Source organism: Larimichthys crocea, chromosome XXIII (genome assembly GCF_000972845.2).
Source record: "Larimichthys crocea isolate SSNF chromosome XXIII, L_crocea_2.0, whole genome shotgun sequence".
Lineage (NCBI taxonomy): Eukaryota > Metazoa > Chordata > Actinopteri > Sciaenidae > Larimichthys > Larimichthys crocea.
In genome coordinates this window covers 18,544,026-18,555,478 of record NC_040033.1, presented here as the reverse complement: position 1 = coordinate 18,555,478, position 11,453 = coordinate 18,544,026, and the positions used below count along the sequence as shown (strand labels likewise).

Sequence of the window (11,453 nt, the reverse complement as noted above, 5' to 3'; positions counted from 1 at the left end):
AAATAAATTTAACACATGCTAGCACCATTATGTCACTGCTTTAGATACTTTGCTACTAAAAAACTTTAATCCAGATGTACATTTTTTTGTACTTTGTACTTTTTACTGTCATGTTTAAAAAGTGAGCCTTTAGTGTCTCAAAAGAAACTAAATGTAGTAAAAGGTTATCAGGCGAGTCAAAATATAAGTGAATAAATGAACAATAGTTAAACAGTTAAAATCCAATGTAAAAAGAAAAAAAGTTTAATTATTCATGTATAAGATATTCTCCCAAACAAACACAGACATGCATCAGACTTGGCTAACTACCTACCTGAAAATACAAGTAGCTAAAGCACAGAGAACTGGCCTTTAAATGCGCTACTGAACCTAGCTGAAGTTAATTCAATCCAAAAACTATACCAACCAGCGCATGTTATGTTAATCATCAATAGAACCTACATGGTAATAATGATAAAATTAGCTAGGTTATGATATTAAATAATTCTAGTGACATTTTAATCACACATGGAGTGCACAGAGAAGTTTTTCACTGATAGCTTTGGCTACATGCACATCTTGGTTGTTGTTGACATTATAAAGATAGAAGTACAGTGTTTGTCAATGGATGATTAGCAGAGAGGCTTGTTACTGTTAGCTTTACAGCTAAGATGTGTTGACACTGTGACAAGAGTTTCTACAGAGACACTACAGTAATATGTAGTATGGATAATTAGCTCCACTTGCTCTGGTGTACTTTTACGATGAAAGCTAGCTTCAGCTAGCTATAGGGAGATAATCTGGGGCTTAGTGTGCTAAGCTACAAGTGGTTTCAGGTTAGCTAGTATGACGTCACGGGTCACAAGCTAAATAATAAAATGAGTTGTCAAAGAAATGGAAGAGTTTAAAAAATAAGGCTTTATTTTAATTCTATTCATTTATTGTAGGTAAAACGATAAAAAAAGATTTTCTCTTTCTTCACATTTCTACACTTCTGTACTATTTAATAGTATTAAAGTATTTTTATGTAGTTATATTTTGGATGTGTCCGATACTGTTTTACTGCCTTTTGTCAGATTTGAGGTGCCATAATAATAATAAATAAAAATAATAATTATCCTGTATGTATTATATAACATGAATACAAAACATATATCAATAGTGATTTTGCTTGAGGTGTAAACAGATGATGTTGGTTCAGTGTGAATTATAATATCCATGTACAACAGAATTTGAATGGAAAGAACCTGTGAAGTCCCACATGAGCCTCCAGTAGGACTTGTGACAGTTTCCACATAATTGGCTTTAATTACAACAGAGTAGACTAATTTACAGTATAGAACACTGAATCACTCCCTTATTTTAGGTCCCAAACAAATGCACACACAGGCCTCAGTAACACCCTCTAGTGTCCAAGTGCGGAACTACAGTCCAGTGCAGAAGCTGCTCCTCAGTGAGGCATCAGACAATAACACCAAAAGGTGTCCACCAATGAATGAGTTAAATAGTAAAAGGATGGAGTCTGTTTATGTGGTCTGCTAAGAGTCTTAGCTCTTCTTTGGGGGATTCTGATTATTTTTTAAGGATTCCAGCAGGCCCTTGATCCTCACACTGGCCGGCTCAAGTCTCCTTTTCTTGCGACCTTTGATCCCTGCAACCTGTGAGGGCAGGAGGAGGGTAGCAAGTCCCCAAGTGGTGGGAGTGCTGCCTTCTTTATAACCTCTGGGTGTACTGGTTTCACTCTGCTGGAGCAGCCAGGAGCTCTCCTGACACAAAGCCACAAAGCGTTCGAGCTGTGTGGCATTGACGTTCTTGCTGACGTTGAGAGAGATTTCGAATGGGTTCTGGATATGCAGCGGGGCAACCTCTGGCTTGTTCTGCTCTTTGCCCTGGAGAGAGAAAAGAGGACAATGCTGGCAGATGAAAACACATTCTTAAAGCAGCAGCAGCCACAGTACAGTCCTGTATACAGTATGTTATAGACCATCTATCATTGTTTTAGCTCTTTGCTGCTGTATCTTTGCTGCTGTATCTGGGGCACTTCTAGCTGAGCGGAACTACTCTCCACAGGCTAACAGATGGGAGAGGGAGATACATGGACATGGCTCTGGAAGACATTTTGACTTGAGTCATGAAAAGTGAGAGTAATTCAGACCGGGGAAGAAAATGACAGGAATGTGCTTGACTGATATGAAAACCTGCTATGCACACCGAATGTGTTAGCAACGGAAGCATATATGATCTGCACCTCTGTCAAGCAGTCATGGCCATCAAAAGAACCATCAATACGTGGGTCAGAGAGAAGTCAAGAACCTTCTAAAGTACTCTGCATGCTATATCCTGCCTAAAGCTGACAGTAAAGGAGCGGGAGGGACAGAAGATGGAAACATAAAGCCATCAGTCAGAGGAGGGGAGCGAACCGGAGAATTGTAGCACAGTAAAGCAGATTTACGGCTGTTGCTCCGCTGGTGAAAGCCTGTAGGCATGGGTCATGGCCACAGTCTACCTCCATGCTTCCTCTGCTGTGTCACACTTGATATTAGTCTCATATATTAGGCTGCAGGGTCTCTCTTTCTTAGAGGCATCAATTCATTAAACTCCAAGCACCAGCAGAGTCCCTGCATCTCAAATGAAGTGCCACCAAAGCACAAACACGTACTTTATCAACTTCAGTCTAAGGGGCAGGTGGGGAGGTGATAAATAAGATATGTAATGTTACAAATGTTTAGAGGTAAGTTAACTAATTATCCTGTACAGCTAGAGAGAGATTAGTCCTATGCTCCGTTTTATTTATTTTAGTATTACCATGAATGCTCTTTCAGTGCCTATAAAAAGTATTACACAGACACAAACAGATAACGAGCTGAATATGCGTTAAATAAAATAAATATGCGTTTGTTTACTCTTAGCCTGATGGAGCTCCTAATTGGGATCCCGGCTCAAGGGCGCCGGGCCCCGTGGGGCTGGCATCAATCACATATGACAAGGACAGCTGTCATCTGTGTGCGGGAAGACGCCATCCTCCAAATACTGCCTTTATTACCAACAGATTTCTCTGCTGGAGCTCAGCCGTGGGGTTGGAAGGAAAAGTTGAAAGGAGGCTGAGCTGGGGTTTCTTTTTGTGCTGAAGCCCTTTCTGAAGAGATCTTCCCTCGTGTTCGGATTTCTTAGTGATGCAACAGTTTGATTTTCAAGCCAGATTGGAAACAGGGCAGCCTGAGGGGTGGATGGACTGTTCTGTGAGTGGAGACTGGCTGGTGCTGGATTTCTGAGGTGTTTATTACAAACATTTTTGATCAGGATCCTTGAAATTTGTTATGTTCAGAAACGGTCAGTGCTTTCTGGTGGAAAAACAGAACGCTGACAATATTTCAAAATCAAACAAATGTGTTGCAGATACATCTGCTCGGCAGATGTAATGTAATATCAGCTGATATTGGTCCAGATGATTTATTTGTGAGGACAGTTTCAGGCAACAACAGCAGCAGCCTGCGCTGTGCTGTGATGTTCTCAGGAAAGAGACTTAAGCTCTTTTTGGACATGGAGCGCTGCTGGCTTCATCAGAATGACAAATTCAGACATAGGTGACTTTAAATTAATGTTCCTCACAACTTTATTTACACATGACAGAACATTTAGTCAAAATGCTTGTGATATTTGGAAGGAAGGTGTTTCTGTCCTCTCGTGCTGCATCACTGACAGATTCTTTACTTTTTTTTTATGTATCTCCTCAACAGCTTAAAATAAACTCTGTGTTTCATGGTTGGTTAAACATTTTAGTGTAAATGAGATTATAATAAAATGATAAAAGGTATTACATTTCTCTTCATAAGGTGAACATAATGTATTTAATTTCTCTGTGCATTTCTAACTACCCAAGCTCGTGCTGCTGCAGTCTTTCTGCTAATTTTGTCGACTTAGAAAGATTTCCTTTGTGAATATTATGTAAAGTGATTTGTTTATTCACACCATCACATTTATGGTGGGGTTTAAATGAGTGCATCTATTTCAAGCTGCAATAACTGATCTGTTTTGGCTACAGAGTCTTGAACACTCCACTGACATATTACCACCTTTCAGGTAAATATGCAGAAGTTAGCAAACTTGCTGACAACCAGCGAGTGCAGATAAACATGGTCATTCATTTGGAATTTGAATATAAACTCTCTTCTCAGCTTTTTATCTGTACTAACTCCTGAGCAAAATATCTGAATATTTCGTTCTAGAAGTGATGCTATCAGAGCAGTTAGAGTGAATCAGTTAAGTTGTAGCCTGACAGGCAAACAACAACCTGAAACACACTATACAAGCTCTGATGAATGTTATTAGAATTTAACTTTAAGATTAAAAAAATAAAAAATCAAAAGATGATGTAAAGTGTCTACATCGGGTTAATTATTTGGTTATATGTGACTTTATGAATTATCATACATACCTTTCTGATATTTATGGACATCTTGCTGAACGGAAAGGTGGCGTAGAACTCAAAGAATTCATGCAGCAGTTGCTCTGAGACAAACCAAGAAAGAAAAGTGGAGTTAGCTGGCTATGAGAACCGTCTGTATTAATCAAACTGAATTGTAGCCCAGCAGCCCTTTTCCTCCACGCTCTCGTGGTCACCTAGTGTTTCTGTGTTGCTCTCGAGCTGGATCTTGCTGAAGTCGCTGACAAACGTGCAGTCGTTCCCCTCAATCACGCTCTTGTCCGCGGGACCTTGTGGGAAGAGAGCGAGGATACAAGGTAAATGACTGCCTTAACAAGCCTATCATGGTCATAAACAAGACACAGATGGATGGTGTCGATGCATTCATAGACAAGACACAGAAAAAGGAGAGGGAGAGAGCAGATGCATGTACACGTGTGTGTAAAGGTGGTAAGAAACAGCATGGATCATGTCCTTGCTTGGCTGGTTTACTTCTCCAGCAATGTCCTTGTTACCAGTCTCCTTCACCACGGTGAGGCCGGTGTTGTGTGTGTGTGTTAGACCACTGGTTAAATAGCTGCCTGTATGCCCGCGTGTGTGTCCGGAGGAGGCGGGGTCGTCGACCTTCCCAGAGTGATGGTCCTTTTATTGTCCTGTAAGCACTCTGTGTGATAGAGTCTGTGCTAACCGGGGCTGAGGAGGAGGTGGTGGGGGGGCGGGGGTTAGATTGCTTTTGGAAGGCAATTATCAGGCAGCCAAGGTGACGGAGAGAGGGAGTAGACCGAGATGGAGGAGCTGCAGTAGACTCACAGGCAGACTGGTGGTTCATGTTTATAACACACATTCATTACAGATGTGTACAAGGTAATAAGAAGGTAAGGTACGCTATTTTAATTTCATCAAATTATATTAAATTATTTCAGCCTTCAGCCTTCTAAGAGAACTGGTACAGTTAGTAGATACAGACTGTATGTGGACAGAGATCCTATGCAGACCTCGCTTCATTCTAAAGAACTCCTCTCTTAAAATCCTGATGAATCGTAGAGATAACATAATTAGTTTAAAGTAAAGGATCTGTCAATTAACTCGTTATCGGAAACTCATTTGATCAGCGATTAATAGTTTAATTTATTTTTCAAAGTATTGAACCTTCTGGAGTTCCAGCCTTTTTGATGTGTAATAAACTGAATATCCACAAGACATTTGATGACATCATCTTTGCTTAATTGTGATGGATCTTTTTACTATATCAATAATACATAAGTTGTTTTAACACTTCTCTAGGACACACAGAAACATTTCTGTAACTTCTGGAACCATTTGATGCTTTTGAATGTGACAGTTAACATAATTTGGAGGATTTGGGCTGTTTTTTGTTGTTGTTTGTTTAATCCGATCAATCAATAACAATAATCAATAGTCTCAGCCAATGATTACATATCAAAACTCTGACATAAAATGTATTTAACTCCAGGAAATCATTTTCTAACTCCTCTTCTCCACACCATGTGACTTTCAGAACAAACTGGCACACATGTGCAGGGAGGTTTCAAGAGTTTGGAAGCTGCCTTCCTTGAAACTAAGCTATTGCTCAATAAGGTCATGAAAACTACAACAACATGTGCCATTTCCTGGTCTGAGTGCAGTTGTTCTGTGACACGGGAAACCCCATTCTTATCTCACCGTACTCTGTGGTTGAATTTGTACTTGACATACTTTCTATAGAAAGCTCAGTAAGTTGAATGAAATGTGCAAAACAACCACTATGTTTTCTACAGTACAGTGAGATGTCTTTTGAAGAACACATGAAGTGATGGCACTGCAGTTTTGTAGTGTTGAATCTTGTGGAAGGAAGTGGGTTATTTTCTGTTTTTGCATCTTTCCAGTTAAGGCTTGGTGATATGGGAATCTTCTATCACAGTATACCTCATTATATACCACTATTTGATATTGATAAATATCGTTCTTCTTGAAAATTAATTGAATTTTGTTTTGCTTGTTGATTAAATAGCTGATAGTGTGGTCAGTAAAAGTCACTGTGGTGGGACTGGGGTTAAACAGCGGGGGGGATTGTGCGGTTACCGAACTAATGCTTGCTATATGACACTGTGACCTTGCCATGTCAGACCTCCACAGTGTCTCTTAGAATGTGGAAAAACAATAAAAATAGGTTAACCGTAGAAACCTAACAAAAGGTACTCTAGGGTGAGTAACAGGTGGTGGTCTTGGATGGTACCTGCGAGATCCTTTAGGTGGTCCAGGGTGGGGATGATGGGAGGGCTCCTCCTCTGCAGGAAGAAGAGCACCATGACGGTAAGGGAGAAATTGCTGATCCAGGCTCCGGGGATGCTGCTGGTGATGCCATGAGTTCGGGCCCAACAGCGCACAGTGAATACCAGGTGACGCACCCGTGGGTCCAGCTCTCCGTACAGGTAGAGCAGCTCTGTGCTCTTTATCGCCACCCTGTGGAAAACAATCAGGGTTATTAATACTGTTGCACTGGGCTGCATGTTTTGATGGAGCTTTATTCCACAAGAACAGGCAGCAAGATTTCAGATTTTTAGTTTACTCTCTTACACAAAATGAACTAATGAATACTTCACAGCCTCCTGAATTCAGAAAATAAAATTATTAAAATGAATTATACAGTTGAATGCTTAAATGTGACAACAGCAAAACCACCACTAGAGAGCAGTCTCAGTCACGTGCAGCTCAGTTAGTTTTCTGTTTCTTTGACACACACTCACACTGACAGAGGCAGGAAAGTGCTACGCTTCAAAGATCTCAAAACAGATTTGACAAAAGTCCCCCTCACATCCACCCATAGTGGGTGGTTCAACTCCATTTCCTTAGAAACTGCACTGTGGTTTTCTGTACGTTAGCAGGTGTGTTACACCATCAGCAGAGACCACAATAAGACCAAGAAGGTTAGAAGGGAAGAAGTGAAACACAAACAAGCCCCCCTTCTTTGGCCTTCCTGTTCAGTTTCACTGTGGCAGCACTTAACTGCACCATCACAGCATTTCCTGCCACAGTCTGGTTTCTGTTTAGGACTTTTGCAATGCAAACGTGGTCAAACGATAGACAGGACAACAGAAAACTGGCAGTTTCTGTGTAAGTGGCCTATGACCAACTCTAAATGACATTTCGAGACATGACCCTCCGAATGCACGAAACTCACCCAATCTCGAATAAACCACTGCATCACAAGAGACACGTAACACCGTGTATGTATGTGTGGAACACGTGTGCACAGGGTGAATACCTGTTGTTGGCCGTGAGGTCACACTGAAAACCAGAGGGCTGGTGGGCGAAACGGAGCAGGGGGCATCGCGCGTTGAGAATCTTCTGCACCCCAACACACCCAGGGCCAAACTGGTCCACACACTCCCCGATGACAGACAGGATGCTCTGCGTGGCAGACCGCTCAGAGTTGGCCCTCTTCAGCTGGTACTCCAGAGACAGACCTGATCTTGGCTGCACACAGAGAATTTAGAGATGTTTAATGATCTTAAATCACCCTCTGTTTGTTTACACATATTGAGCATTTCAAAGTTCCCATACTGGAACAAAAGGGTAGTCTTTATTCACTGCTCACTATCGAGTGAACTGTGGAGTTTAAAGTATGTAAGGAAGCAGCATCAACTTGAACTGTGAGGAATTCAGGTTCTTGTTTAGACATATCAGCAAAGATTTGAATCTGGAATCTGCTGGTGCATGAACTTTGGAATTCAAAATAAGTATCACCACTTATGAGTATCACTTAAATGAGATTAGACTTAGAGTTGCAACTAATATTTCCACATTCCATTTATCTGCAGCTTATTTTCTTGATTAAGTGTTTAGTCTGTAATGTCGTTAAAAAGAGAAAAATAATGTCAGAATTACCCAAATAGTCTGACTATGAGTCCAAAATTAGAACAGAAAGGCAGAACATCCTCAAATGATCAAAATAGCTGCAGATTAACTGACTAAATGCGACATGGCTACCATGCAAGGTGCTGGCCTGATCATTGTAACACATTCGGGCTTGGTGACAGTGCCAAGTTATGAATTGTTTCTGCTCTGCTATGATATAATGACATGATTTGATTCACTGTATTACTGTGGTAACACTATGCACTATACAAACATGTGTTCATGGTTTATAACACACGATATAATTGTCATTGTAATTGTCAAGTCATGTTTCTGCAATTAGAAATTATATTAAAACTTCTATAACTAATATAATAACAGTATAATATTTAATAAAATCACACCTGTATTTGACTATATTGTCATTCATAATTTGTTTATACAACACAGGAGGAGTTACAGTTGTTGACATATAGATTAATAAAAAAAACATGTACACCTGCTACTACAGTATATGTAATGTATAACATATTATAGTGTGTTATAACCCATTTATTAAATATACAGATTATTTAAATATACTGCTTACAAATGCTAAATTGGGAACTTGATCTATTGCATCTTGCTGAAAGGTTATGAAGTAATTACACTCTCCTCTGTTAATGTGTGTCACCTTAAAAACAAGAAGCGGGGAAAATCTATGAACTAGAAGTAAAACTAGTCTGACAATGATTTGATTTATTACAGCAACTTCTTTGTAAATTATTAGTTTACACACATAATTCCAAATAATTGTGACTTTCCAAACTCATAGCTCTGCCAACAGACTTTAAGTGATTCCGGGCAGCAGTAACTTAATTTATGCAAATCCTTTACCCATATAATGTTTGTTTAATTACAAAGTAAAGCCATGGAAAGGATTTCTATGAAAAGTTTGAATGCAAAGCCTCTTTTAAAAACTTTCATGCTCTTTGCTGTTCACAGCTGTCTTCAGTTTCGCTCTGCAGAACTCACAAATGGGAGCAAATGACTGTGGCCACAGCAGCTGGGAGCTGTTTCGCTTTTTTCAATAGGCTTAGCTGCTGCAAGTGGAAAGAGATTTGGCCAGCTCAATGTGGTCCCAATCAATATTAGTGCCGAAAAAAAAACATATGCATTTTTTCATGGCAGGATGTGTCGCCTCCGTTTAATCACGCAGCTAAGTTTCTGTTCTCTTAACTGAAATGTCATGTCTTGCAACGAAATGTCATCACCACTCGTGTAGTCAGTACCAAAAGACCACCCTAAACTCCCATTTTTACCATCTTTGTTTTTCTCCCACTGATGCCATCCAGATCCAGAATCATGTCCAGGTCACAGCCAAGCTTTCCGAAGCCGTTCACTGATGAGCCAAATGGCCTGACGGTGCATTCTGGGAAATAAGCAGCAGCAATGTCCTTGAGCAGAGAGCAGACGAGGAAACGCAGCCGGCTGTTCTCCTCTGTTAGCTGATAGGCTTCTGTCAGGGAGGTTACCTGCTGGTCTATCTGAGGGAAAAGAGGAGACAGGCCATGGTTAACACAACCCCTGAGGCATATATGTGATTTAGACTTTTACACGTGAATTTGAGAATCAGCTGGATCAATCTAAACTGTATGTGTGAGTGTGAGAACCCAAACACTTACACTCCCCTCTTTGGATAGTGTCTGTATGAGCTGGTTGATGGGAACAGTGGTTTGTGGCTGGCATTGTGGGCCTGATTGCTGATTTGGTGAGTCCGCTGAGCCGAGGTTCCTCAGCGACAGCAGTCTCGATTTAAAAGGCACCATGGCTTCATGGTTGACGCTGGGGATGGCTGCTTCTTCAAGTAAAGATGCGACACCTTCCCGACTGCCAAACTCCACTACGGCATAAATTCCCTGGAGAATAACACCAATACACACAATTTCATGATCCAAGCGAATTCTAGACAGTGAATGTTGGAAAAGAATGCTTATTTGCTCAATCACGTACATAGCTTTCATAAAAGAAGTATTTGTTGATATCTCCATGTTTTGATAGATACTTGAGGAACTTTTTCTCGTTGATTCTGGAGTGGTAGCTGATGAGGACAGATCTCTCTGCCTGTCCTTGTCTCTCAGCCTGGAGGGCATACAACGACTTGTGTCCATCCTTTTCATCTGTCAACAGAGAAGCAGAATATTAATCAATAATGAGGCATTCATTTATCATCGCTGTCAAACTTTAGCACTGTTCAAAGTCTTCAATTGTCCAAAAAAAAAATCAACTCCAAACTTCATATTATAATTATACTATTTTACACTGTTAATGTATGCATGTATCCACATATCACACACACAGCACGTTGTATTAACTCTTACAACAGCAAGTTAAATCTCATTTGAAATGACAGACAATAAATAAGGTGAAGAAAAACAATGCCGAATGTTTGCCGAGTCCATAATGATCCCCGGAGTATTTCATTTTCTATGAAGTAAGTGACGCTTTTTACACAACAGCCAAGGACTCTGAAAACATGCAGTTTCATGACTGAGGTTTGGTACGGACACCATCCCGCGCAGACAGCTGGTGTCAGGGCTGACCTGTATGTTTCATACGCTGACCTGTCACGTCTTTGCGGGCTCTTTCTTCCCGCGCAGCGACAACGTTTGTCCCGGCGCTGGTGTGCAGAGACGTGTGGAGCTTCAGGGATGTCCTCAGCAGCCTGCCTCCACCTCTCACCTGACACCTGCACACTGCGAAGGAGGACGCCATTGCTGCTCAGAAAGAAGGGGAAAGGCGCATGCGCGCGGTCATCATCTACGGCAAGTGACAGGGGTCAAACTGCACGCATTGCGCGCATGAAATAAGGTCCCTCAATAAATACATACTTTAACCGTGTCCTCGGTACAGTTACAGCTACAGCTTAAAAGTGCATTTCGTGTATTGACTTATTTTATTATGAATATATTGACGCTTCCTTTCACAATAAACAACAGATCGCAGTTTCCCACAGGAAAACACCCGGCGCTTCTGTGGAAGGTGAAGTCCTGTGCGCTCATGAAATTTGTTTTTCATCTGAGGAAACGGAAGAAAAAGGAAAACGAAACCTACACAGAGTGGAGCGACGGGACGTGACATTAACGAAAGCCTACGCCTACACCACCCACCCACACACACACACACACACACACACACACACACACACGCACAC

General features: G+C 41.0%; 1 protein-coding gene across 4 annotated transcripts; it reads right to left on the bottom strand.

The window, feature by feature from the left end:
• Positions 1-850: 850 nt before the first annotated feature.
• On the bottom strand, positions 851-11,436 carry mtpap (mitochondrial poly(A) polymerase). Of its 4 annotated transcripts, none has more exons than XM_027274191.1 (10): positions 11,354-11,436; positions 10,843-11,016; positions 10,253-10,419; positions 9,925-10,158; positions 9,562-9,786; positions 7,668-7,879; positions 6,639-6,865; positions 4,600-4,692; positions 4,415-4,488; positions 851-1,868 (listed from the first exon to the last, which is right to left on the bottom strand). In XM_027274191.1, the coding sequence occupies exons 2-10, from the start codon at positions 11,012-11,014 to the stop codon at positions 1,527-1,529; spliced, it is 1,746 nt and encodes a 581-aa protein (XP_027129992.1). In that variant the 5' UTR covers positions 11,015-11,016; positions 11,354-11,436; the 3' UTR covers positions 851-1,526. The 4 variants fall into 4 exon arrangements, with proteins under 4 accessions (XP_027129992.1, XP_019108452.2, XP_019108451.2 ...); XM_019252907.2 differs by lacking the exon at positions 11,354-11,436 and adding an exon at positions 11,131-11,304; XM_019252906.2 differs by lacking the exon at positions 11,354-11,436 and having other exon boundaries at positions 10,843-11,099.
• Positions 11,437-11,453: the final 17 nt, after the last annotated feature.